General features: G+C 54.5%; 4 protein-coding genes across 4 annotated transcripts; 1 reads left to right on the plus strand and 3 right to left on the minus strand.

The window, feature by feature from the left end:
* Positions 1–162: 162 nt before the first annotated feature.
* On the minus strand, positions 163–3,045 carry LOC119093159 (peptidyl-prolyl cis-trans isomerase FKBP2). Its single transcript, XM_037216067.1, has 4 exons — positions 2,785–3,045; positions 2,156–2,323; positions 1,337–1,449; positions 163–889 (listed from the first exon to the last, which is right to left on the minus strand). Exons 1-4 carry the CDS (start codon positions 2,794–2,796, stop codon positions 745–747), a joined length of 438 nt encoding a protein of 145 aa, XP_037071962.1. The 5' UTR covers positions 2,797–3,045; the 3' UTR covers positions 163–744.
* A 3,514-nt stretch (positions 3,046–6,559) lies between these two features.
* Positions 6,560–7,838, plus strand: mRpL38 (mitochondrial ribosomal protein L38; the record flags this gene model as incomplete). Its single annotated transcript, XM_037217258.1, has 1 exon — positions 6,560–7,838. A coding segment is annotated over one exon (1,089 nt), but the record flags the coding sequence as incomplete, so codon positions are not given.
* Positions 7,839–10,922: 3,084 nt separating this feature from the next.
* Positions 10,923–20,578, minus strand: LOC119093158 (ETS domain-containing transcription factor ets-5). Its single transcript, XM_037216065.1, has 4 exons — positions 20,241–20,578; positions 14,790–14,894; positions 13,291–13,528; positions 10,923–12,974 (listed from the first exon to the last, which is right to left on the minus strand). The coding sequence occupies exons 1-4, from the start codon at positions 20,329–20,331 to the stop codon at positions 12,698–12,700; spliced, it is 711 nt and encodes a 236-aa protein (XP_037071960.1). The 5' UTR covers positions 20,332–20,578; the 3' UTR covers positions 10,923–12,697.
* A 2,257-nt stretch (positions 20,579–22,835) lies between these two features.
* Positions 22,836–27,082, minus strand: LOC119094185 (DNA-binding protein D-ETS-6-like). Its single transcript, XM_037217259.1, has 2 exons — positions 26,758–27,082; positions 22,836–22,855 (listed from the first exon to the last, which is right to left on the minus strand). Exons 1-2 carry the CDS (start codon positions 27,080–27,082, stop codon positions 22,836–22,838), a joined length of 345 nt encoding a protein of 114 aa, XP_037073154.1.
* Between the last annotated feature and the right edge of the window lie 419 nt (positions 27,083–27,501).

A 27,501-nucleotide genomic window follows, 5' to 3' on the forward strand; every position in this document is an offset into this window, starting at 1 on the left:
CTACTTGATCGGCCAGATTAGCTTATCTCACGCTTCAACTGATACTAGTTAATCAAAAACATGACGTGACATTCGTGCAGTGCGTGCGCATGTCAAACATTCACCAGCTGTGTTTGTAGCAACCATATGCTCAAACATACGATCCACACACAAATTTGACCCATCTAGCAATGTATTAGTGAGCACAACCGGACAAACGTCGGAAACATAACCCGACTGACCCACAGAATCAACACTCAAAGTCTTCCCCCAAAAAGCACAAAAAATCTCAATGGCCAGGCCTCCCCCGGCAAAGCAGCCGATCGTGCCCAAATGATGAGTGACGCGGCCCGTGCATTTATCGATCTCCATGTCAGCTGACGTCTCTGTCCCCTGGTCGCCGGTGCATCAGTCTGCCGTTCGCTCCGCCCACCAGTCCGCCGATCTCCCTTGATCCATCAGTCCACCACCCCTCTGGTCCACTTGTCCACCATCCACCCGTCCGCCGACATCCCTTAACCTATCGGTCCACCACCCCTCTGGTCCACCTGTCCACCGTCCACCTGTCCGTCGCCCTGGATCCATCTGTCCACCTGTCCGTCCCCCGGTTCCATTTGTCCACCTATCCACTAGTCCACTGGTCCACCGGTCTGCCAGTTCGTCGTTAAGTTCATCCACTGGTCCACCAATCCGTCAGTCCCCTGGTCAGTCAGTGGCGCCGGTCCGTCAGAGCGCGCGCCGACGCCCGCCGGTGGCGCCATCTGGTCACAGCTCGTCCTTGCGCTCGATCTTGACCAGGTCGACCTCGAAGATGAGCGTAGCGCCGCCAGGGATCTTGGGCGGCGCGCCGCTGCTGCCGTAGCCCAGGTCCGGCGGGATCACCAGCTTGCGCCGCTCACCCTCGCACATGCTGCCGGCAGCGACCACAGCAGCAGGTGATGCGCCGGATTCCGGAAGTCAGCGAGGGGCGAGCCCCCGAACAAAGACGCCGGTCGGCACGGACGGCACGTCAGGAAACTACGCGCGTGTGATCTTGGCAGCCTATGATTCCTATTTGTTCACGTCAGCTAAATCGACGTGGCAATTTCCAAGACACTCTCGGGAAACATATGTGCAGATAAAACCAATATCAGTGGCTATCGTTGTTCGTCATTATTTTTACCCATTGGGAACAAGTGAAGAGCCCATCGAAACTAGTTCTGCATTCCTCAGCGAGTTTCTCCATTACAGCAGGTTATAACAAAATGCCAGGGTAACGCGCGTCCACTCTTCGCCAATTCAGTTGGCCAGCGCCAGATACGCGTCTGTGCCGAGGCCAGTGACCTTCAGCGCCGCCCAGCCGGATACACAGACTGACCCGATAAGTCCCTGGTCCCAGCCCTTGATGACCTGGCCCGAACCGAGTGTGAAGGTCAGCGGCTGGCCGCGGGGTACGCTGCTGTCGAACTCGGTGCCGTCCTCCAGTGTGCCCTGCGGCGGTACCCGGCGCTCGGTTACCGACCGACGGACGAACAAGCGGATCAACGGCCCGGACACCAGCCCGCCGGCCGACCGTCCACACGTCCTGGTGTCCCACACCCACCAGTCCGGACAACAGGCTGGACCCACGGCCCGGACACCACCCGCCGGCCGACCGTCCACACGTCCTGGTGTCCCGCACCCGCCAGTCGGACAACAGGTGGACCCACGGCCCGGACACTGCCAGCTGGACAACAGGCAGACCAACGGCCCGGACACTGTCGGCCGACCGCCTGTTTACACACCATGTTTACAAATGATTTAAAGCACCCCAACAAAAGTTCCTGGGTCAGAACTTTTATCTCAGGACATGAGGCTGACAAGAACAAGACACAGGATTGAGAACACTGTAACTTGGTTCCTACATGTACACACAAATACACACATTAATTATAAAGTTATATTTACAAAACCACATGTCATGCGAGAAGGAATGTAAATTCCTAACTTACATCACACAAATGTTAAGTGACGGCAATCCATCCCAATGCCAGGGGTGACAATCCTCATATACTATATATGCATCTATACATTACATACAACACATACATTAAAGCCAGCTGTCATTTCACATGCCACACTATGTGAAAATATGCCTGCATCTGTACCATCCATCAACATTCAATTGAAAAGATATGACAAACAGCATTGGCCATACTGTGTAATGCATATGCAGAAGGTCTCCTCTTCTAGACTTGGTTGCACAATCTTCTATCCTTTTTTTGATGCCTATCTGCAGTTTTTTCTGCTCCCTCTTTGGTTCTTCACCAGTTATTTTCTCAATACATATTATCACAAGTAGCAAGGTTGCAAATTTCAGTTTATTCTGAAAAAGTGATAGGATTATAGCATGAGCATCTGCAAATGTTCCATTAAACTAGATGCTGGCAGATATTTCTATAAAAGCATATAGCCACCACAAATTCATAATAGGTACCTACACTTTACATTCCCACAAACCATACCTAATTCTATACTCAAATGATGAGGAAATGCCCAACCCACTCAAGTACCTTGACACACTACATCCATCAACACACAACCATCTCACCAATTCCCTTGATGGATAGCACTGCTGCATTAACAATGTATAAATGTGATCAGTGCATGGACAAGAAGAAAGTGGTTGTCACTGACAACAACCATTACCATTGATGTGCACATGCTGATTGGTACCACTGCAGCTAAGCATATGTTTCACCCCAGTGTAGTGATGCGAATAAATCGACACCGAATTGGACGATCCAAGCTTGCCTATTCAATCGTGCAATCACCCATCGAACTCACATCCATTTCCATCGTCAATTGTTGATAGAATATCTCTCAGAAACTGTGCCGACCACGGTGACAGAGGCTGACACTGCGCGCTATCCCTAAAGAAACAACGTTTCTTCGAAGTCAATAATCGCGGCCAACTACTTGCGCACACACGGACACCACCACACTGAATATAACGCTGCAGTCACCAAGCCAACATATTTAATCAATGCCTATGTTTTGCGGCTCTACGTTTTGACTTTTGCGGCCCATGGGCCGCCGCAAACCACGAATGTCTGCACTGCACCATTTACGGCTCGGAATACTAACACGTCAGGGGGGTGCTATCATTCCAGAATATCCATACCATCCCTTTTATTTGGATTAAAGAAGGCTTCAGTAAGGAAAATTGGCCTCATGCATTTGATGTGTATCTATGGTGTCTTTTATATGCAAATTTCTAGTTTTGTATGCTGTTTGCCACGAAACATTGCTGCCCTGATAATCCAGGCAAACTTAGTTGTCTTTTAGGCTGTGCAATGTGCAAAATCATTTATGGCGCACCTGTTGCTCTGCACCCGTCCGCACTTCAGAGCAACGAGGGTGTGGGGCCTGCTTTCCTTTCGGTGCCATAGCGTGACGCCAATGTGGTTTGAACGCAGCCTAATTTATGTAGGAAGTCTAGGGTGTTTTTGACATCTTTATCATGAAAATGTTGAGTAATTTGGCACATTTAGGAGGGGTAAGGCCTTCCAAAGATGTCTTGAGACAACGAGTATGATATGAGGATAACAAAACGTTTTTCCAACTCTGACAAATACTTACAGGTGAAGCATTACCACTGGTGTATAGTAAATTTTAAGATTAGTGTGGTACTAGTCATGATACTTATTTTCATTATGATTGGCTGAAGCCATCATGCCACTGACATAAATTTATATGTCAGTATGATATGGGTCTATGCCTCCCAGGATGTCTATCCTAAGGTGAAAAGCTTTGCAGAATTGGTATGGTATGAGGAACAGCTTCTTACAGAAAAGTGAATTACAAATAAAGCAAAAAATTGTGTGGAGCATTTTGTATGTCAAGCCTAGCAGTTCTTTAATGGTGGACTTTATTCCCTAGAATATAAAATATATAAACACACTCTTAACTGGTCTTTTAGCATGCCTCTTCATTCTCATTAATGCATATTTAGCTGGGATGTAGCAGTACAACACACCCTGATACTTTGTTCTTTACTTGCATTTAACAATGACTAATGAATTTTTTTACACACTCATATGAAAAAAGGCTGTCATTATTCTGTTTGAAGCTAAAAATGTTATATACCTTGCATACATGATTAAAATGTATCTTGCAGCACCTTAATCTAATCTCATCTCCAAAAATACTGCTGTTCTAAAGATGTGTTATTGGAACTGCAAAGCCAGGTGTCCTGACATATTTCTCTGTAGCTGAAATGTTCCCTGATAGTAGGGAATAGCAGGTCTTCTAATGTTGTTTATTTTAGTGAGACTCCTCATTTACTGTTGTGAAATGTTTTTGCTATAAAATATGGGCATCAATTTTATCATCTGTAGTCCAAATGTCCATTTGGTAGGTTTTGACCAAAACTCCTTTATAATCAGTTGCCTGGTGGATGTAATACAGCATGTGGATAGCATTCCTCAGCACAATATTCAAATAGTAGCATTTCAGTAGAATCTCTGTGGATGAAGGCTTAAGCTTGATGTCATCAACAAGACCAGCACCTTGCTTAGCATATAACTTCAGGGTGGTGAGGGCATTTCAAACAATTCTGTTACCTATGGGCAGGGAATATGTAATTACAACCAAAGTTGCAGCCAAGGCAGGTCAAAACTCAAAAAGGTTGGTCACTCCCCATAATTTATTAGAATCCACTGGACTGCCTGATGGCATATGAGGGCCCCCTCCATGCTCATGCATGGTGTCTAAATGGACGTTTATCCATGCCTCTTTACAAATCAACATCCAGCATTGATCAACGTACATTGAATGAGGGTTCTGAAAACGTGTACGACCTCCAGACCGTCCAAAATGGCACTGATTGAGGCAGAAATAGGGTTGTTATGTGAAAGTGTGGGCTAATTATGATGGAAAATCCTATTTGGGGAGCTGGGGGTGGAACTGTTGTGCTGCCTTTTGCAATGCTCCCTCAAATGGGTCTTACATGAACTTTCATATTGGTGAAGCCTGTGCTAAATGCCGGATTGCATCCATGGCTGGAGTAAGCCAATGTTGCATACAGCTATGTCACTATTATTCTTGAAATATAAGGAAAAACAGTTGAGTTTACACTTTTGGTGGCATAAGTGTAGTGGTCAATATACAGCAATAACTTAAACAGCCAGAACATTATGGTTCTAAGAAGCACTTTTGGGAAGCCATGGCATGCCCTTCCAATTCAGTCTTAAGTTTTATTTAACCAGCGAGTCCTTTCTTCATGTTGCAATGCTTCTGCAACTTCCCCATCTCAGTAGTTAATGTGGGTAGTATCAGGGGCTAGCTGTCAGCAGTGGTACATTGAATATTGCAGCAATTCTATCCACATCATTTGAACTAATGGCAAGGCACTTATGCTCGTGTCATTGCAAGGAAAACATGAAATAGCTGTTGTTGGTCCTACTTGTTGCATCTGGTAATAAAAGGATCATGTTTACATGCTAAATGGTGTGTAGTTGTGCATTTAATCCGAAAGAGCTTGTCCCATTGCAGTCGGCAGTGTCTGAAAATTGGAATGTGTGTCTTTAAGAATGTACCCATTCACATGTGCCATCAATGTCTGTCCATCCTTTGTCCTGATAGCTTGGTGTCTGGTCTGCCTGGTCTGTGTCTGGTCTATGTCTGGTCTGTGTCTTGTCTGTGTCTTCTCAGTGTCTGCTTGGCATCTGTTCTGTGTCTGGTCTGCATCTGCCCAGTGTCTGGCCACTGTCTGCTCAGGGTGTGATCTGTGTCTGGTCTATGTCTGCTCAGCTCAGTGGCATGTCCCTCCATCCTGATGGCTCAGTTGGTTAGAGCGCCTGCCTTCCGACCTACCCACCTGTGGCGGGTTTGGTTTGAGTTTCCTTAGGCGCTCGCTATCTGCCTTTGACAGACATTACCTGCAGCCGGTGGTAGTGGCCTCATTAGGGGTCAGGTGACGTCAGAGAGCAGGACGAACCGTGCCGGGCTTTGTGCCACCTTTAACTTTTGCCACCAAATTCTATCATTGGCCTGGATTTGTGTGATCAGATGGTAGGGGTCGGGACTCGCACAACGAACAGTGCCTAGTGTGAGCTCCGATCCAAGAAATTCTTCCATTCAAAATGTTCGGATTAAACGTTCTAAAAAATCAAGATTGGGATATATGCACAGAAAGCAAAACATTTTGCCTCGGAAATTGCCCTAGGCCCGTTGATTTGGATACCGATAACATTTGATTACAAATACACCAATGTGTAAGGTACTTGCTGTTGTGCTGGCATTTATCCGGGCGTCCTCCCCGGCCTGGAGCGGACGGCGTCAGTGGGCTGCTGTGCCGCCGTTTGACCCGTGCGCCGGTATGGCTGTCTCCGCAGGTCGGCCGCCGCCGCTCGTGACAAGCTGCCTTGAGAGCGGTCGCTGACCGGGCTCCCCGCGGTACCGAGCCATGGCGCAGGCGCTGTGGCGGCTGCCGCAGCAGGTGCAGCTGATCGCGCGGCCGCTGGTGCGCACGCGGCTCAAGATACGCGGCCGGCCGCCGGGCCAGGCGCTGACGCTTGAGCAGCGGCTGGAGGCGCTGCGCCAGCGCGGCCCGGCCGGCTCGCCGGCCGCCGCGCCCGTCAACATCGGCTTCTGTCACCGGCCGGAGCCGAACCGCCGCCAGTTTGTGGAGGCGGTGCGGCGCAACCAGGCGGACCGGGCGCTGGAGCAGGCGGCGCGCGAGCGCTGTCTGTACGTGCCGCTCGACCAGGTGGAGGCCGAGTGGCGGCACGCGCTGGGGCCCGAGCACGCGCGCAACGTGGCCGAGCACTACGGCGTGTTCGGCGACCTGTTCGGCGTCGGCTTCTTCACGCCGGTGCTGCCGCTTCGCGTATCGTTCCCACTCGGGGAGGAGGAGTGCGCCGTGGCGCACGTCGGCAACAGCATCAAACCGGCCGAGGCCAGCCGGCAGCCGGACGTGGCGTTCGAGGCGCCCGAGCACAGCCTCTGGACGCTGGTGTGCACTAACCTGGAGGGCCCGCTGGGCGGCGAGGCCCCCGAGCTGGTGCACTGGCTGGTGCAGAACATCCCCGGCTCGGACGTGTCGCGGGGCGATGTGGTGTACGAGTACCTGCAGCCGCTGCCATTCCGAGGCACTGGCCACCACCGCATCGTGTTCGTGCTCTATAAGCAGCAGGGTGTGCTACCGAGAGAATCCGAGTCGGCCGGAACGGGAGGCGGCGTCCTTGACGGGCGAAAGTTCAGTACGGAGCAGTTCTACCGGCGCCACGAGGATCAGCTGACGCCGGCTGGTCTGGCGTTCTTCCAGAGTGACTGGGACTACTCTGTCACCGAGTTCTTCCACAACGTGCTACAGAGGAAGGAGCCGGTGTTCGAGTTTGACTTCAAGCCGCCCTACATCCGGCGGCAGCGCTGGTTCCCCAAGGGCGAGAGCGTAGTGCATTACTTCGACAAGTACGCCGACCCGAAGGACCTGCACAAGCAGATGCTGCTGAAGCGCCTGGCCAAGGTGTCGCCGTTTGAGGGCGTCGCTGAGGAGCCCAAATACCCGCTGGCCATACCGAAGGAGGTGCGCGGGCCGCGCCCGGCCACCTGGATCATCAACGAGCGCCGCAAGGAGGCGCGCAAGATCAGCAAGTACTACTACATCGACCGGCGGCCGGACACCGTGTTCGACCCGCACGTGTAGCCGGACCCGGCTGGGCGCCCCGGCCGCCGCCGAGAGCGGACCGGTGCGTCATGTGTTTGTGGGCCCGGCCTGCGCACCCGGACCTGTCGAAGCGAGCGCCGGTTCGGACGGACGTGCCGCTGTTTATTACGTGTCCGACCCGCGATGTCGCCGCTGGCACCTCTAGGAATACATGTGTGTGGGTGTGTGTGTGCATGCTTTTTCGAGGGGATAACCGTGAGGATGAATGACACGCACGGGATGAGGTGAGAGATTTGTATCAAAAGCGGGTGCCTGCTGTGAAACGGAAACCTTCTCGGGGTGTATCGCGAGGAAAGATCAAATTTCACGCATAGGACTGTCATGGCGGTATGTGCCACACCACGCCAGGGCTGATGGACTACAGGTTTGTGGCGTGGTTAAGGAACGCTGCCTGAATATTTTCACCCCACGAGCGCTCACGTGTTATAGCCGACGGCCATGCGCGCAGCAGTGCCCCGAAAGGCAAGGGCCAAAACCGTTTTGTTTCGTCATATGCATAACCATAGCATTGATGTTAAAATTTTACGAAGGTTGGAAAGACCATGACCCCCTGTACCCCTCCTCAGGAAAGACCATGACCCACTGCACCCCTCCTCAGTTGGAAAGACCATGACCCCCTGCACCCCTCCTCAGAAAAGACCATGACCCCCGGCACCCCTCCTCAGGAAAGACCATGACCCCCTGCACCCCTCCTCAGGAAGGACCATGACCCCCGGCACCCCTCCTCAGGAAAGACCATGACCCCCTGCACCCCTCCTCAGAAAAGACCATGACCCCCTGCACCCCTCCTCAGAAAAGACCATGACCCCCTGCACCCCTCCTCAGGAAAGACCATGACCCCCTACACCTCTCCTCAGGAAAGACCATGACCCCCTGCACCCCTCCTCAGGAAAGACCATGACCCTCGGCACCCCTCCTCAGGAAAGACCATGACCCCCTGCGCCCCTCCTCAGGAAAGACCATGACCCCCTGCACCCCTCCTCAGGAAAGACCATGACCCCCTGCACCTCTCCTCAGGAAAGACCATGACCCCCGGCACCCCTCCTCAGGAAAGACCATGACCCCCTGCGCCCCTCCTCAGTCGGAAAGACCATAACCCACTGCACCCCTCCTCAGGAAAAACCACGACCCCCTGCACCTCTCCTCAGGAAAGACCATGACCCCCTGCACCTCTCCTCAGGAAAGACCATGACCCCCGGCACCCCTCCTCAGGAAAGACCATGACCCCCTGCGCCCCTCCTCAGTTGGAAAGACCATGACCCCCTGCACCCCTCCTCAGGAAAGACCATGACCCCCTGCACCCCTCCTCAGTTTTGACCCGTATGCTCACGTATGCCTGCAGCGATGCATGCTTACACGGCTCCAGTGGCCGTAACAAATTTGTTCTGTAGACGCACTCAGAGATATTATATGCTGGGGATCAATGACCACCGCCTGAGTTGCCACACGGCGTGGTACAGCTATCTGTGGTCAGATCCCACACAAATCCTGGGTAGTGCACGAATGGTGTCGTTGGTTTGGCCTGCGGGTGGTGCCATCCGTGTGGGTAAGGATTTCGGTTTGGCCGAACTGATCATTGAAGCAGCATAACGGTGTCAATGGTGTGGTGTGGGTCCGCATCCGTGAAGCTAATTAGGCTTGTGTAAAATTTCAGATGTTTGGTCTGCTTTTCTTCCTTCAATGGTGTTTCGTCCATCAAAGCGTAGTTATTAACTGTTGTTTTATGTTCTCTATGCGCATATGATCTCTAATGGATACACTATATCGCCAGCCTCCTTAACAGAGCTCCTGATGTCGGCGCTCGGTGTCCGGTGTCCAGTCACAATCTTAACGCTTCGGGTGCCCGCCGGGTGATAATACGAGATGTGGCCCAGTTAAGTCCAGCGACTTGTTGAATCGCCAGCCTTACTAGCCTTTCGCTGGCCAGAGGCACGTCTCACCCCTCGGCCCGCCGCCTTGTGGTCCTCTTGCTAATGCGCACATTGACGCTGTCATGCTGTGAAACGCTGCCGGGCCGCTCAGTGCGGCCGCTGCACACTGAGTCCCCCTGTCGTGGTCAGAGACGCTTCGCCGGGGCCGAACCGCTCAGTCTGGCCGGCGCACACCGAGTCCCCCAGAGACGCTTCCCCGGGGCCGAACCGCTCGGTGCGGCCGGTGCACGCTGAGTCCCCCTGTCGTGGTCAGAGACGCTTCCCCGAGGCCGAGCCGCTCAGTCTGGCCGGTGCACGCTGAGTCCCCCTGTCGTGGTCAGAGACGCTTCCCCGAGGCCGAACCGCTCAGTCTGGCCGCTGCACACTGAGTCCCCCTGTCGTGGTCAGAGACGCTTCCCCGGGGCCGAGCCGCTCAGTCTGGCCGGTGCACGCTGAGTCCCCCTGTCGTGGTCGGAGACGCTTCCCCGAGGCCGAGCCGCTCAGTCTGGCCGGTGCACGCTGAGTCCCCCTGTCGTGGTCAGAGACGCTTCCCCGAGGCCGCTCAGTCTGGCCGGTGCACGCTGAGTCCCCCTGTCGTGGTCAGAGACGCTTCCCCGAGGCCGAGCCGCTCAGTCTGGCCGGTGCACGCTGAGTCCCCCAGAGACGCTTCCCCGGACCTCACGGCGGACAACGGGCTCACAAGGAGCGTGAATATGCCCTGTCTTGCTGAATGTGATTATCAGCTTGCATTGCGTGAGCTGCAACATACTCTATTGGCATTGTACAGGCATGCCACGGGATCCAAACTCACATAGGTCTCTTCATACACCATGTTTGGAACATTAAGTATTAATGCGCTCAACTGGTAACGTAGATACGGAGCGTCCACCTTCTATCCTTGATCAGATCTGGAGCGAACCATTGAGATAATTTATTGACTAACAGGCACGTACAATGTACAACAAAGGCTCAAGAGAAACCTGATGCACACATCTAATGTATCACAAAAAACAATCACGCTACTCTGGACACCTTAAACCAACCACGCCGCCTAAACCATCTCACGACATCGAGCAATAAACCTCTAGTTTCGACATGAAATATGCCAACGCGAGATGAAACATTCACAAAATCGACGCCTTCCCGGTAACCAACAATGAACACCCAGCATCAGTTCCGCCTTCCAAGGGAAACTCAAGCTGACGTCGGCTTCGGCCTCTTGCTTGCTCCTGAACACGCTCGGGAACGTAGCGATTCGTGTTCGCCAGCAGTTCGGCGACGCCCCCGCCGCCACGCACCGAGAACGGTGAGCTGTCGCATCCCCCCCCCCCCTTGTCCTCGCGGCTAGGGATGTGATCGCGAGTTCCGCGGAAGCCGCGCTGAGTAAGACGGAATGGGCCTGCCATATAAGGCGATAGGTGGCGCCTGCGGCGCCACAAAACGAGTCTGGTGTGGCGCCGCAGGCGCCACACCAGACGTCGGAGCGGGCGCAGAAGCCAGCCGCGGACGCCTGCCACCCGGGAGATCATACCTCGGCCCCCGATACCAGGAGGCCGCACAATAAGCTCCAGCTCGCTGTCAGCATTAGGGGTGAACGCTGATGAGATTGCCGTTGGCAACGCGCTTTATGCTTCCGAAGTTTCATGATTTCAGAGGAAAACATTTAATATCTGACATGTGCACGGGTGGTAATGCCTTGGTACAAGAACTTGACGCCACGGTGGCATTTCTTGAGACGGCATGAGTGGAAATTCTTGCTAACAGCTGTAAGTGTTCCTCATCGGAGCGGCGCCGGGGGTGACCGCATTTGGCCATGATTCATAACTTCAGTCGGTGCCGAACAAGGGCTGAAGAGGCCGACGGTGCCTGTTTTGTGCACGATAATACTCCCCCTAATGAGCCTACTCCTGTTTGACTTATCATGATTTCATCCTATGAGCGCGATGCAACACACGCATTGGTCGGGTAGAGTAGTCCAACAGGTATCTTGCATTGTTGCTTTTGTTATATTATACGGGTTTAGTACCAGAATTGCTGACGTGAACATGCTGCGGCAAGGTGGTAGTTGGATCGCATGTGGCTACTAAAAACAATGTAAAAATATAAATTTTCGTATTTTTTTTACAAAACATTGCTGAACATCGTCAATTTCAGCGCGTTCTTTAGCCAGTCGATTTACTCATCAGGCCACCACTGCATGGTTTTGCAGGCTGGGTGAAAAAGTTTGGAAAACATGGAGTGAAAATGGCCGTTCACTTCACTGCTAGTTGCACAATTGGCCAATATTGTTGTACCATTGCTGCAAATAAAGCACAGCACGAAAATGAGTATCCTTTTAAAAAAGTGCACAGTGGTAGTGGTACTAAAATCCAATGTAGGCAAAATGATTACGAAATACTGCGCCGTCCCACGTTGTACTCATCCCAAACCACAGGGGCAAAAATAACAATATTCCAAACGCTCTTATATAAAGAAATGGTGAATCGCGTCGAGCGGTGGTCAGCGCTTGAGACTCCCAACGAAATCGATTAGCAGATGGAGGCATCGAAACACAGTACCAGTCAACACAGTTATCTCAAACGCAATAAATACATTCCTTCGCCATTTTCACACTTGACGCCAGCCACCGGTACCTATAAATCACTCACTCTTACATGCAGAGCACCTCAGTCATCACAGTTATCCTCCTGCCTCCTACCAGTCGCGTCCGCCTCCGCCCGCAGCATTCGCCCCGAGAGCCCTGAGCTAGGCAACGCTCGCCCTCCAGACAGCTCCGACGCGCAACCAGCCTGGACCGTCGCACGCGCTGTCCTCGTCCCCCGGAACATCCTCTGGATTCGCGGCAGCGCTTGGAGGGGACCCGGAGCGGCGGCGCCCCACTGTCGGGGGGCTGGAGCGGGAGCGGCTGCGCCCACTGTCGGGAGGCTGGAGCGAGAGCGGCTGCGCCCCACTGTCGGGAGGCTGGAGCAAGAGCGGCGGCGCCCCACTGTCGGGAGGCCGGAGCGGGAGCGGCGAGGCCCCACCGTTGGGAGGCCGGAGCGGGAGCGGCGAGGCCCCACCGTCGGGAGACCGGGGCGAACGGGCGGTGCACAGGCGGGCGCCGGTGGCCGGCCGCCGCTCACGTGTATGGGGGCCGGGGGGAGAGCGGCGCGTACAGGGGACCACCGGGGGCCGGCGCCTGGGCGCAGTAGGCCGATGTCGAGCCGAGTGTGGCCGAGCTCGACATGAGCGGCGTCACCTGCGGCGACAGGAACGTCAGCTCGCCGGGGTACTTGTACGTGCTGCTCTCGCTGCTGCTCTGGCTCTGAATGGCCTGGTACAGCGCCACGAAGTCAAACTTGTAAGCGTACCGCTTTCCGTGCACTTTGGTCATCATATTCTTATCGTAGTAATACCTGAAATGAAACCGAGCCATCCGTGAGAACTGGTGTGAGCTACGAGGCACCGACTGAACCGAAACTGACAACGCTTCAACCGACACAGTGGTTCATTTGCGACGGTTGCTCTACTGAATGACCAGACTGGAGGTCACGTCTAGCCTCCGAGGGAGACGCATTCGACGCAGTGTAAGCTTGGAATCATGCGAAAGGCCGCGCGGTTCGTAGAACACCACGTCTGACGCTGACCGTCGGACGAACACGTCATGGGGCAGCCGGTCCGCCAGCGCCACTGAGACTGCAGCGCCGCCGGCACTGAGCTCCGCCGCCGCACCTGAGCGCTCGGCTGAGTTTGTCGTAGTTCATGTTGGGCTTGCTCTTGCGCTCGCCCCACTTGCGCGCCACCTCGTCCGGGTTGGTAAGCTTGAACTCGCCGTCGCGGCCCTCCCAGACGATACAGCTGGCATGCTGCGCCGGGTCGCCGAGCAGCTCCAGCAGGAACTGCCACAGCTGGATCTGGCCAGACGTCTGGCCGGCCAGCCGCAGGCACTCGGTCCTCGCCTCCTGCTGACCTGCGGCGCGCGGGCGGACACGGTCACTACTGTTCACCTCGCGGGCGTTCACGACGTTCGGGCCTGCACCCACATCGAATTCATTTAGACGCTGGCCAAGGGCTGCCCCGTCCTTCCATCGATCACTCCGTTCAGAAAGCTGAGAGAGGCCGGGAGTAGCAAGTTGTGAGGCACTCATTGAAATGCGCCGAATGTAATTAACCATATATAATAAGTGCGACTTGTTGGAAGGTACATATTCGTGATATTGCTCTCCGCACGAAGTCTCGCAAGTGCAGCACAAATGTAAGAAACCGAGGTCACGTCGTCGGTGGCTGCTCGCCCGCCACCTGAACTTATCATCGACGCGCTGTTGACGACAGTCCGTGACATGCACCGCAATGTCTTGCATCACGCTAACAATGACACACCATAGAAATGTCATCACCTCCAGCGGGCACGCCGTCGCTTCAGGCGAACGGATCTGGTAACATTTGAAAGGTCAAAATGACTTCGAAGCGGACTGGTATCTAATTCGGCTTCAATGAGCCATTTCCCTAGACTCAGACTCACAGCCCTGGGGCTGATTGCGTCTCTGAATGAGGACAACACAACACTTCTTCCAGCCCACCCTCTTTCCGACGCAAATGTGTGGGGCAGATGAAATGAACTCAGATTCCAGAATGAATACAGGTGACCACAAATCGAACCATATCACGTTTCATGTGATTCTTAAGCTGATATCGTACCCTAACCTCCCAACTGAATAGGGAAACTACGCCCCTGCATCTAATGAATGAAGACTGACTGACAGTTACCATTCAGAACAGCTGGTTCCTTTGGTTTGGTAGCGACTCCAGTAACTATACACTAGTTTTAGTGAACTGTGCTGGTGGCTGAATGTGCTCCGCCAACCATAAGCACTCGATCCAACAACATTGGCCTCACCAGCCAGTGTGCCGGCATGTGCTCACGCTGGGAAGGGGAGACACCATGCACCAGAAATCAGTCGGAGTGATTGCTGTGTTGCCAGACGCCATGGACGCCGCGTTGAAAGACGCTAAACATGGCGACGTCCAATTGGTTACGTCACGGCCGAGATGACGCGGCAAACGGTGGCCGTGATCTCTGGAATGCGGACCCGACCCGCGCCGGCCACGTCAACGTTCGCCGAGGCGCCCTCGTGGCTGGCTCTGCGGGTCCGATGAGCTGGTGCGCTCGCACGGCACTTAGGCGGTCTTTCTCATAAATCACGCGTGTTCTAACTGAGTAATGTTCTCACCCATCGCAGCAGCCCTGTGGTCACCGGGCTTGGCGCCGGGAAATGCCCCGGAAGCGACCGCGTCTGGCAGCCTCGCCCACCCGGACCGGCGCAGCGTGTCCACGTCTGAAACAAGGACCCAGTCAGGGCTGGACGGACCGAAGACCCGCTATGTTCATATCTGAAGCACCTCGTATCCAAGTAGGAAAGCAGACATGATGGACACCAAATACAAATCTAGTCACGACCAGCCAGACGAATTAAAGGGCAGAAAACTTATAAGTTTACTCTTAGTGTCTAAGCTAAAGCAAACTCTGGCCCAGGGGCATAGTATTCTATTCATTTGGGAAGAGGGGAGATGGGGGGGGGGGGGGAGCAGAGGCTCCGAATTTCAACCCCGCTTTAAAAATAAATGAGGCAGAATACGGAGAGAAATTCGTCTTCGCGTATTTTTAAGGTGCGTTTGCCAAATCCTTCCCTTCGGAGCCCCCAGCTTACTTTGCGAAGATACTGGACTGTACTGCACTGTCAATGTAATGATTCCCAACAAGCTGACCCCCAACAACAGAATATCAAACAGAAGGAGAAATTGGAAGGGAAGTTCAACACCAGAAATGAAACAAATTTTCACGTTGCGATTTTCACAGGCTTACAGGGTCGCAGAATGCTGTCTTAGCGTCCCGCTGGTCACAGCACCGCTGATAGATCACGAGCATCTGATGTGTGATCACCGCTGCCCTATGTCTTTGACAGTAAGATCACGAGGAGCTAATGTATGATCACTGCTGCCCTATGTCTTTGACAGTAAGATCGCGAGCAGCTGATGCATGATCACTGCTGCCCTATGTCTTTGACGGTAAGATCACGAGCAGTTGATGTGTGATCACTGCTGCCCTATGTCTTTGACAGTAAGATCACGAGCAGCTAACTTATGATCACTGCCGCCCTATGTCTTTGACAGTAAGATCACGAGCAGCTGATTTATGATCACTGCTGCCCTATATCTTTGGCAGTAAGATCATGGCTAAAACCCCGGCATGACGAAGAGCATCGTTACTTGACACTTACAGAACCCCATAGGAGCACCGCTCCCCGGCCTTCGTCTCCCAAGTTACAGCCAAAACTGGCAAAATTATCATAGCAAACGAGCGCACTTCCGGGTCAGCGAATGGATTACGAGAAGATGCTGCAACATCCCACATGCTTCACTCCAAAACTTTTTCGTAAACTCTATGTTTGCAAAGCTTGCACCTGTTTTTATGTTAGCCATACAGTGAGAGCTCAATAAGACCAGTAATGCACCGTAGAAAGGGCTGCAGGAAACTGTGGCCAGAGCCACGCGGGCTATCGCAGAACTTTGCATGGTTGAGATGCTTTCTTCGCTTTCCCTAGCCAATCCAGGTGATGGGGTTATGCGATAGGCATCTGGCGAAAATCTCTTTGAAAGACATCCACGTAGCCGGCGACAGTTCTCATGTTCATAAAATATCATGACTTGTTGACAGTTGGAAAGGGTCGTTCATGTCAGACCCCCACCTAAATAGTAAAAGGGTACTGGTCAATGAGGCGTGACATTTAATGCTTTATATGTCGTTTTGGTGACGGCGGGTTACGGTGCACGATTGCAGCAGACATTTGGTTGCACAACGGGGCAGAGGATTGGCCGATACATACTGCCACTCCTGGCAGTCACCGATGCGTTAATGTTAAGCGCCGTCTGCAGCTACATATCGCACTACCGTCCGACCATAATGATCAGGCAATGGTCGACCATAATGATCAGGCAATGGTCGACCGCCGGGCCCGGGCCAGCCGAAATCAGTTCCGTTGGCGTCCGCCAGATGGCCGGCGCCTGGAGAGTCAGACTGCACCGCCCGGTCCGCCCGCCCGCCGGCACAGACATCGAAAGGGAGCCCGATTCCCCGAAAAGCAGCCGAAACGGCCTCCGGCCGGGGTCGGGTTTTGCCCTCAAGCTAACCAGATTTCCCGGTACGGGTGCATGCGTAACAGCGCATGCTCAAAAGGGCGGGTCGATGAAGCTCGTGTTTGCTGGCGGGGATGGGGTAAGATTGCATAGTATCGTTATGTAGTGCCGCTGTCGTAAACAGCAGCCGAACGAACTTACGTGCACGTACATTGGTCCGCGATATTCCGTCAACACCGAATGATAAATATCGTGCAGTATGCACCGCACAAACGTCTCTTTCACGGAGACACAGGTATATACCAATGTGTTCTATTTCTCAACAGCGAATGGATCAATAATGATCTCCATTTTTCACGTACACACGCTTAATAAATATAACAAGAGCCCAGTCAGGTATAGAGTGGCCTGAGACCAAGCAAGCACACCAGCGCTAACCACATGCTCAACATGAAGAACAGTCGTAAATTCCTGATCACAGCTCCGTAACGTCATGTATTGAGCTATATAAATATAAAGTATGCAACAGGACCTAACATGCGATATAAGTAGTACCAAAGGATAACATGCTTCAGTACTTCAAAACATAAATCACACATGAAGTCTCCTAACTGCAGCCTTCTTTTACGATACAACGTCATGGCTGCGTAAAGCAAACCATGACGCAGCCAGTCCCGACAAAACACTGCAGAATTTGATCCGCACGGCACGTACAACAGCCTTCACTCTCTGGAAAATATGTGGGAGGCAAAAAAATCGTGGCTGCACTACATACGAGTGCCGATAGCACACACTAGAAGCCAGGCCTGTTTTTACCCAGTTATCATGTGTGGTTCAGTCGGTTACGTTTGATGGATGCTCTTCATCTGACCGATGCCGTGCCGATGTCCACTGTTGCTTCAAGATTCGGGAGTTCTACTGAGAACTGGGAACCACCGACAAAATTGATAGTTATACCGAAAATGTCTCCCAGTTGTAAGACATGAGCACAAAAAAGACGTTGCCAGTGATCGATGCTCAAGCCGCAGGTGAAAAGTTGGGTAAGATGTCACAGGCTCGGAGACGTTTCTTCTATGCAAGGCCAATAGCCACGAGGTCAGTGTCCGAATAGGGCGACCTGTCTCTGATGCGCCTCTAAGGTGGAGCCCAATACCGCTGTTCCTCCGCCACCGCTCTAGGCATCCAGTTGGCATATTGCTGAACTATTTGGCTCTGCCACAACGGCCACTTTTCGCAACAGGTGGTGGCCGGCGTTCTCGGCTCGAGCCGGTTTGCGAGGCGGCATGTGACTCAGGTGTGCCCGCAGGAGCGTGGCCCTGACCGCCGCCGCCGCCGCCGCCGCCGCCGCCCTCCGCGTCAGGAACGAGGTCGTCGGCTGGCGCCATCCGGAGATAAGCGGGCCGACTGCGGCGCCGGGACCGTCTCAGCGGTTACGTCACCGGCGCCGCGTGCCACCACCAACCTGCCGCCAGCCGCGACCGCCCAGGTCTGATACGTCACCGGCGCCACCAGCCCTCGAAGCGGCGCCGGCCTGGGCCGAGCGGCGACTGGAGAGCGGCGCCGCCCGCGGCAGGTCAGGCGCCGGCCTCGTCCGTACGGACACCGCAAGACACCGGCGCCACCGGACGGCGGCCGTGACGCCGGCGTCCTCCCGCTCGGCGCGAGACGCACCGGCAGCCGCACAGTGTAGCGGGCCCTCCAGGCTTGGGAAGCGGGTCGACCGACGCAAACGAGGACGAGGGAATACGCCAGGGCCGGAGGAAATACATCAGGACCGGAGGCCGTTTTACGGATGACTCGGCTTGCTTGCACAAGCTTGCAATGTGACCATTGCAGATATAATTTGTACGCTTCGAAACTCGGCGTGTCAAAATAGGAAGGCAAAGAGCTCGGTGTGTTGAATCAAAACAAACACGTAAAAACAATAAAGGGGGGGGGGGCCGCATATCTAGCCTTCGTATGAATGGCATAATCGTTTAAGCCACATGATATCACCGGCAGAGAATACCTGAGCAACCCTAAAATATGGAAAGGCACAGCAGCTTACGTGACTTAAAAAGTATAACGCGTTACCTATTCACACGCGCTCATGTTGCTATTGAAGAGTGAGCATTTTAGTTATTTGCTGCACAAACTTTTGTCGAAATTTTAAGAACATATTGCATTGCGAAATGCATTGCTGCGACACTGCCACAGCATCAGTCCCGGAGACAGCAGCGTTACGCTCTTCAGCGGTGCGGACCGGGGGCGAAGCGTCATATGCGACCGGGAGTGAAATTAATTCGTTGACAAACGGGGTCTCACGTGAAAAGGGGCAGTTTTATTTATGGCTTAGCCTACCCAGCCGATTTTACAGAACTACGTTCCTGCTCAAAGAGGAGTAATTCACCAATACAGCTTCCCTTTCAGAGCATTGGTGACGTACACGTCACGTATAATGATACGGGACGCGTACCGAGGTATCCAGTACCTTGTGCAAACCCAGCAACTAAGCATGTTGTATTACGGCATGCATTTATTTGCAGTTTTGTACAGGTGTGCAGCCGAGATTCCCTTCAGGGAGGGGCCTAAAGCTTAGTGGGCACGCATCACGCCGCATTTTAACTTTCTGTTTGAGAGTCGTCTATGGTGAAAAACGAAATATCCGGGCCTGAGGAATGGGAACCCGCCCCCATCCCTGGCCCCAGCCCAGCCAGCGAAATATCCGGGCCTGGGGAATGGGAACCCGCCCCCATCCCTGGTCCCAGCCCAGGTTCCGTATGAGTTTGAAATGGGTCTATAAAGCTGACTCCCTTCAAACATAGCAGAGAATTAATGGCTTGATGGTGGATAGTTCCTTAAAACTACTAAATACATCATCTCACGGCGACCATTCGCAAAGTCTTTCTCTCAGCTGACTGGAAACGGTAGATGTTATACGATAAAGATAGCTTTGTCTGTAAAAGTGAGCTAGCTGTCTGTGTGGACCTGGAATTGCTGGCAGAATACAACCACTCACCGGACGACAAAGTCATCGTACAAAAACAGAACATCGGCTAAGACGATCCCTCGGATAACACGGACCGCAGCGAGGCAATAAAGCGGCTAGCTTCCTCTTCGTATTGGCCTATGGACGTTCCTAGGCATGAAAGGGACATCGCCTCGGCGACAACGCTACGCTTTAAAGTGGGAACGCGTCAATTTTCCGTCTCCCCTCGCTTCCACAACTATTCCGGCTTGTAATTGCATGCATTCTATGATTACTTTCAAGTCATTCGGTACTTTTTTGGATGCCTCAGGTTGTTAGGGTTAGGTTGACATTCGGAACTAAGTGCACCATGCTTCTAAGTCACGAACAATATCGCCAAAGCGTTTAAAAAGTAAGGTGCGATACCGGCAACTGAGTCCGTTCATCCCAAGTGGCTTGGTGCGGCTGACACGCAGCGGAGGCGCGGTGGTCTGAGCGCGCTCTCCGTGGCTGCCGAGGGGCGCGCCCCGCTCTGACGTGGCGGCGCGCTTACCGTGGCTGCCGAGGGGCGCGCCCCGCTCTGACGTGGCGGCGCGCTTACCGTGGCTGTACAGCATAGCCGAGTGGTGCAGCCGGTGGCGCAGCTCGTCCATCTCGCAGCGCGAGTAGCCCGGCTTCGGGAAACTCCACATACCGGCCGTCACGCAGGCACGCGGCTCACGTCCGCGTCACACAGGTCACCGGGCAGACCCCCTCACGCCGTGTCACGCCGTCAAGCCTGAGCGCGTCTCACGGGCAGGATATGACGCCGGAGGCGGACTGTCAGCAACCCCGGATGGCCGGTCCAGTCAGCGGCGCCGCCCGAGGAAGCGGCGCCACATCCGCCGGCCCGGCACGCCCTCGAGTGCCCGGATCGCACCGCTTCCTGACCCTTATATCTCCGGACCCCCTCATATGCCGGCGCCGATATCCCCCGCCGCCAGCCGCCATCCCTCTAATCACTGTCGCAGAGTCTAATGAAGCCAAAAATGCAATAAATTGCCCTCCCCGCCGCGGTGCCGCAATTTCGGCACTTCCGACGCCAGTCCGATGATAAGCTTCGAATGAGCGGAGGCTTACCTAGATCTGAATGCCAGGGTAATGAAGGAACAAAAGCCCGGCGTCAGCCAATGGTAGCCGCCTTCTTTGTGACGTCACTCTAGGTCCACCAATGGAGTGCGAGCTTTATCGACGGGCGCTGCAATATCGAAGGCTTTCCTCTCATTGATGATGCCAAATTGAAAGTCCGCGGGCGATTTTATCTGGCGTGCAATATCGACAGAAAAGGGTGCCTGGACTGGTCAACCGTCGCCATAGCCACCCGGCCCCAGGTATGTGCAATTATGAGGTTTGGACACACTAAAAGCAACAACTTTGACTTGGATCCATTTCCATACCATTGCGCAAAATATACGTTTGAACTTCACTTCAGTTGAATAAGAATAGGAGACCAAAAGTCCGCACTTTCTTTTCATAGGCCGTATGGTCCGGCGCAGTGGCGACACGTCCTCACAGTCCCCAGACTTCAGAACCACGTCTATTGGCATGAAAAGAAACGCCGTCAAGAATACGGATGCCCCCCGTAAATCCCCACTTCTTTGACCTAGGACAAAGTGCTAGACTCGTCATCCAGCGGCACTGAACACGAGTCTGACAACAAGTGCGCTGTTTGGCTCCGCTGGCTTGGAACGTCAGCTGACAACTGACTAAAGAGGGCCAATCAGGCCGTGGCGCCGGGTCGTGGCGTTGCACGTCACGTACGGTGGCCATGTTGCGTAAAAGCCATCCACGGTCTTGCATGGAAAAAAACGCGGGAGTTGAACTTATCCGATGAAATGGAACGGCGCAACTGGGGTGGTGGGTTCAGGACAAACGCGAAAAGCTTCGCTTTGCAAGTTCTCTAAATTCAAACAAAAAATCCAGACACAATAAAATGGATTCACCGCAATAAAATGGCCCGTAGAGCAGCCGCTGACGAACGGAGAAAGCTAACAGAACCGTAGCCGTTAGCCTGTAGCCGTAAGTCTGTACACTGATTTAAACTCAAGATTTCACTCCACATATGGTTGTAACTTCGAATTTCACATGGTTCGTTAGCTTGTGTATGGGTAAGGTAATTGGAAATGGCATTATGTGCACCCAAATATAGCATGTGTTTTATTCTTCATGGTGTCTTAAAATGTACGTGAAACGTTTCGTTATGCATCGTCCTGGTTTCATTAAACAACAACAGAGCGGCACAAATCTGCATGCTTTTAATAGCTACGGTTATTCATTCTCCCAGTTATGGCTCGGGTGGCACTCATCATCTTTTTTTTTCAAGCAAGCTTGTGCGCACGATAGCTTAAGATTAAGACACACCCCGTGTCATAACTCACGCGTTATGTTATCGAGCTTTGCGAGATAAACGAATCGGCTTGTCGAGATGCCATTCAGTAGCTAATATTCCCCTTATTCTCAGCCCAGTTCACTGCTGCAATGAATCTGAGCACCGGGCAGTGCACTCCAAAACGAGGCAGCAGCGTGCCGCTCGAAGTCGGGACCGGCTGGGCCCACGGCGGGCCCAATGACCGAGGCTGGGGACCGGCTGGGTTCGCGGCGGGCTCACGACCCAGGTCGGGGATCGACTGGGTCCGCGGCAGGCCCGACGACAGAGACCGGGGACCGGCTGGGTTCGCGGCGGGCCCACGACCCAGGTCGGGGATCGACTGGGTCCGCGGCGGGCCCAACGACAGAGGCCGGGGACCGGCTGGGCCCACGGCGGGCTCGACGACAGAGGCCGGGGACCGGCTGGGTCCACGGCGGGCCCGACGACAGAGGCCGGGGACTAGCTGGGTCCACGGCGGGCCCGACGACAGCGGCCGGGGACCGGCTGGGTCCGCGGCGGGCTCGACGACAGAGGCCGGGGACCGGCTGGGTCCGCGGCGGGCCCAACGACAGAGGCCGGGGACTGGCTGGGCCCACGGCGGGCCCGACGACAGAGGCCGGGGACCGGCTGGGCCCACGGCGGGCGCGACGACAGAGGCCGGGGACCGGCTGGGTCCGCGGCGGGCCCAACGAGAGCAGCCGGGGACCGGCTGGGTCCGCGGCGGGCCCGACGACAGAGGCCGGGGACCGGCTGAGTCCGCGGCGGGCTCGACGATGAGCCCGGCGGAAGTCATATCGACGCCAGGCGCCCTGCGGACCATTACCGGGCGACGGTCGCCGATCACCGGCTTTGAGCGCCGCGGCCGCCTCATTGTAAAGTCAGATTTGATCGCCGGGATCACGTGGCCGGCTCCCGGCCGTCCAAACGATCTCTCCGACGTCCGTTCTGCTTCAGACAGGGCCTCTGAGGTCCAGCCTGCTTTACGCGATGTCCATAATGCCAGGCAGCGTCAAGAGAACCTGTGTTGTTCGGCCTGTGCCAGCGGCCGTTGTCAGGTCCAGCTCACTTTAAAGGCGCTCACGCTCGCCATATCTCATCAACAGCTCTACGGTACGGGTCTACGGCACGGGTCTACGGTACGAGTCTACGGCACGGGTCTACGGTACGGGTCTACGGTACGGGTCTACGGCACGGGTCTACGGTACGGGTCTACGGTACGGGTCTACGGCACGGGTCTACGGTACGGGTCTACGGTACGGGTCTACGGCACGGGTCAACGGCACGGGTCTACGGCACGGGTCTACTACCTCTAATGTTTGACCTGCTAGGCAAGCGGTATCCATAATGCACAGTCGGTTGAACAATGCCTCTCATGTTTCGCCTGTCGCCGGTTTTCCCCACATCTGGCCTGGCCTCTCAGGTTGGGAGGTGCCTTCAATGTTTCGCCTATCGCTGCTTTTCCCACATCTGGTCTGGCCTCTCTGGTTGAGTGATACCTCTAATGTTTTGACCGTCGTGGTGTTTTCCCACATTGGTCTGCCTCTCTATGGTCTTTTTTCGCTTCGTCGCTGGTTTTCCCACATCTGGCTCTTGGCCTGCCTCTTGTTGATGGTGCCCTATCATGCCTGTTCCGGTTGACGGTGTCTAGTCTGTCGGTTTTCCCCACATCTGGCCTTGGTGGCTCTCTGGTTGAGCGGTGCCTCTAATGTTTCGTCTGTCGCTGGCTTTCCCCACATCTGGCCTGGCCTCTCTGGTTGAGCGGTGCCTCTAATGTTTCGTCTGTCGCTGGTTTTCCCCACATCTGGCCTGCCCTCTGCTAATCCGCTCGTCTGATGTTGACACCTCGTTGCCCTGCAGCATGTCTCTCCAATAGCTAGGTTTCTTCAGCGGCTGTATGCGATGCACGGCCTGCTTTAGTGAGCTCTTTAAAAGCTGGTGTAGTTTATACCCCATACATAAGACATATCAACTCCCCCACAAACATACAGCCCACTTCAAACACACACACACACACACACACACACACACACACACACACACACACACACACACACACACACACACACACACACACACACACACACACACACACACACACACACACACACACACACACACACACCACACACACACACACACACACACACACACACACACACACACACACACACACACACACACACACACACACACAATGAATACGATGCAGCTGCATTGTTTGACGTTTTTATTTGGAACGCGGGTATCGAAGCATGTTTTCGCTGCGAGCTGCAGCGCACGCTGCCAACGGGACTTCTCCACAAAATGTTATTCAATGTAAGGTACCGGCTAATGTCTTACCCAGTGTCAGATTCCATCAGACGATTTGGTGACCACATATGACATAGGCAGAGGTGCCCAACAGAAGTGGACCAGAGGTGAGCGCACGATCTCGTCTCTCCCTTAGCCAGAGGTGAGCGCACGATCTCATCTCTCCCTTAGCCAGAGGTGAGCGCACGATCTCATCTCTACCTTAGCCAGAGGTGAGCGCACGATCTCATCTCTACCTTAGCCAGAGGTGAGCGCGCGATCTCATCTCTACCTTAGCCAGAGGTGAGCGCACGATCTCGTCTCTACCTTAGCCAGAGGTGAGCGCACGATCTGATCTCTACCTTAGCCAGAGGTGGGCGCACGATCTGATCTCTACCTTAGCCAGAGGTGGGCGCACGATCTCATCTCTACCTTAGTCAGAGGTGGGCGCACGATCTCATCTCTACCTAAGCCAGGGGTGGACCGGAGGTGGGCGCACGATCTCATCTCTACCTAAGCCAGGGGTGGACCGGAGGTGGGCGCACGATCTCATCTCTTCATTAGTAAAGGCGGTTTCCCTATCATCAGGTTAAAATAAATCACCACCGAAAGGCACCTAATTTCACACTTCTCACTAGAGCACATCAATTTCAACATCTGGAGCCTTCAAGAACAGAAAAATAGGCATGGTGGGGATGCATACCTGCTTCTTCACAGCCAGGCCCCTGATGAGAGCTTCTAACGAGGCTCGACCCCTCTCAACAAAATTGTCGTCCGCGCGGCTAGTCACACCCACACACGCTGACGCACGCGATCGTGCCGTCGCTTGGCCGTGAATGGTGAAACTGCCATCCGGAATAAGGCGCCGGACCGCTCGTGTAACCAATGAAAAATATGCTAGCTAGTTTATGAGCTTATAAAGAAATGCGACTGCAACAGTTAAAACACGGATGCGCAAGATTCGTTTCACCTAGGCCTCTGCGACAAATGCAGATGCATCTTTTGCCCTTTTACTCAGATAAGCTCGAAAAAATCCACACAAAACAAAGCCATCGAACCGCCCCGAGATATCACGATTTAGGATGACAAGAAGCGCTTGATTTCATTTAACGAGAACGACCTAAGCGGAGCATTCGGTTGGATCGAGGGGAGGGAAATAGGATCGCCTTGGGTGGCGGATGATTCGCTCTGACTGACGAATTCGATCCAAAAGATGAACACGAGAGAATATAACAGGAGCGCACAGGACGAAACAGACCCACAGTTGTCGATCCATAGCACCAATTGAAATCTGGGAGCCAGGCATAACCGTCCATTAAGTGTTACTTGCGTCCAATCTGTTATGCTGTCATTTTGTAGGATGACTACGCAACCACAACCCAATCTGCTCAAAAGGCACTGGGACTTGGGGAGGGCCCAAATGGCAACCAGCGTGGCTTAAAAGCAGCGTCAGTGGTGGTTCCGTCCATGGCTGAGAGCATTAGGTAACAACCGCCTTCCAGGGAGCACGGAGCTCGCCGACGTAATTCACTTCCGATCGCCTCCCGCGTTCTGTGAACCTCTCTAATCCAATCTCCAATCCACCGCCTTCCAGGGAGCACGGAGCTCGCCAACGTAATTCACTTACGATCGCCTCCCGTGTTCTGTGAACCCCCCAATCCAATCTCCAATCCGCCGCCTTCCAGGGAGCACGGAGCTCGCCGACGTAATTCACTTCCGAACGCCTCCCGCGTTCTGTGAACTTCTCCAATCCAATCTCCAATCCACCGCCTTCCAGGGAGCACGGAGCTCGCCGACGTAATTCACTCCCGATCGCCTCCCGCGTTCTGTGAACCTCTTCAATCTCTCATACGGTCTGCAGACCATGACCCAGCGCGGGGAGGGGAGGGCGACACACAGGGGCTGCTGCACACAGCCGCTCGTACACACAGCCTGAGTCGCCCGAGGTGCGGACATGGGGGAAACGGACCCTGTCAGTGGGGTCTGATGCATTTCTCTACAGACGTGACCGTCAGCACGCCAGGCAACGGCCTGGCGCCACTGGCACCGCCAGGCGGACGTTCTGTAATGGTCTCACACAGAGGCACCATCCTCGCATGAACAGTTCTCAAACAGTCAGCAAAGAGACCAAGGGACTGCTATAGAGTCTAACGGAACTAGCCTCTTACAAAGACAGACACCTCGCGAGCATCCACATTCGGCCGACACCCACCTTCGGCCGAGAGCGGCGAGGAGGTTGGCGAGGCCGGTCGACTCCCGCCCGCGGAGGTCAGGAAGAGAGGGGGAGGGGGCACCCCTATCCCGAACCGACACCCACCTTCGGCCGAGAGCGGCGAGGAGGCTGGCGAGGCCGGTCGACTCCCGCCCGCGGAGGTCAGGAAGAGAGGGGGAGGGGGCACCCCTATCCCGAACCGACACCCACCTTCGGCCGAGAGCGGCGAGGAGGCTGGCGAGGCCGGCGGGCTCTCGTCCTCGCTGCCGGAGTCGGCGCCCACGCGTTTCTTGAGCGAGTGCAGGTGGAAGCGCAGACACTTGGCGGTGCGGGTGCCGACCAGAGCGGCCAGCTGGGCTCGGCTCAGCTCGCACAGCTGGCGGCCCGTGCTCGGAAACGGCCGCACGTCCAGCGGCGCCAGCTCGAACTTGCGCTCGGCCCAACGCAGCCACGCGTGGATGTGCTCCACGGTCCAGGTGCGCGGGTCTGTAACCGGAGCCGGCCGCCGGGTCACGCTGGCACTGGGGTCGAACATTAGGGCTACACACGCTGGCACTGGGGTCGGACATCAGGCTTACACACACTGGCACTGGGGCCGAACGTCAGGGCTGCACGCACTGGCACTGGGGTCGGACGTCAGGCTTACACACACTGACACTGGGGTCGGACGTCGGGGTTACACACACTGACACTGGGGTCGGACGTCAGGCTTACACACACTGGCACTGGGGTCGGACGTCAGGGCTACACACACTGGCACTGGAGTCGGACGTCAGGCTTACACACACTGGCACTGGGGTCGGACGTCAGGCTTACACACACTGGCACTGGAGTCGGACGTCAGGCTTACACACACTGACACTGGGGTCGGACATCAGGCTTACACACACTGGCGCTGGGGTCGGACGTCAGGGCTACGCACACTTTCGAGAGTAGCATATGCATGTACGTTGT

The sequence above is a fragment of the Pollicipes pollicipes genome, unplaced genomic scaffold (genome assembly GCF_011947565.3).
Source record: "Pollicipes pollicipes isolate AB1234 unplaced genomic scaffold, Ppol_2.1 Scaffold_4002;HRSCAF=4701_pilon_pilon_pilon, whole genome shotgun sequence".
Lineage (NCBI taxonomy): Eukaryota > Metazoa > Arthropoda > Thecostraca > Pollicipedomorpha > Pollicipedidae > Pollicipes > Pollicipes pollicipes.

What these genes read in the sequence shown, in the direction of transcription:
- LOC119093159 (XM_037216067.1), bottom strand. An exon ending in TTCTGCATATGCATTACACA is followed by an intron (nt 1,450 to 2,155) that starts GTATGGCCAATG and finishes GTACCGCCGCAG; the next exon opens with GGCACACTGGAGGACGGCAC. An exon ending in TGGGACCAGGGACTTATCGG is followed by an intron (nt 890 to 1,336) that starts GTCAGTCTGTGT and finishes CGCTGCCGGCAG; the next exon opens with CATGTGCGAGGGTGAGCGGC.
- LOC119093158 (XM_037216065.1), bottom strand. Translation starts at nt 20,331, where the DNA reads ATGTGGAGTTTCCCGAAGCCGGGCTACTCGCGCTGCGAGATGGACGAG. An exon ending in GGCTATGCTGTACAGCCACG is followed by an intron (nt 14,895 to 20,240) that starts GTAAGCGCGCCG and finishes TCCTTGTTTCAG; the next exon opens with ACGTGGACACGCTGCGCCGG. An exon ending in CCACAGGGCTGCTGCGATGG is followed by an intron (nt 13,529 to 14,789) that starts GTGAGAACATTA and finishes CGCGCGCCGCAG; the next exon opens with GTCAGCAGGAGGCGAGGACC.
- LOC119094185 (XM_037217259.1), bottom strand. Translation starts at nt 27,082, where the DNA reads ATGTTCGACCCCAGTGCCAGCGTGACCCGGCGGCCGGCTCCGGTTACA. An exon ending in CTCGCCGCTCTCGGCCGAAG is followed by an intron (nt 22,856 to 26,757) that starts GTGGGTGTCGGT and finishes AATGGTCCGCAG; the next exon opens with GGCGCCTGGCGTCGATATGA.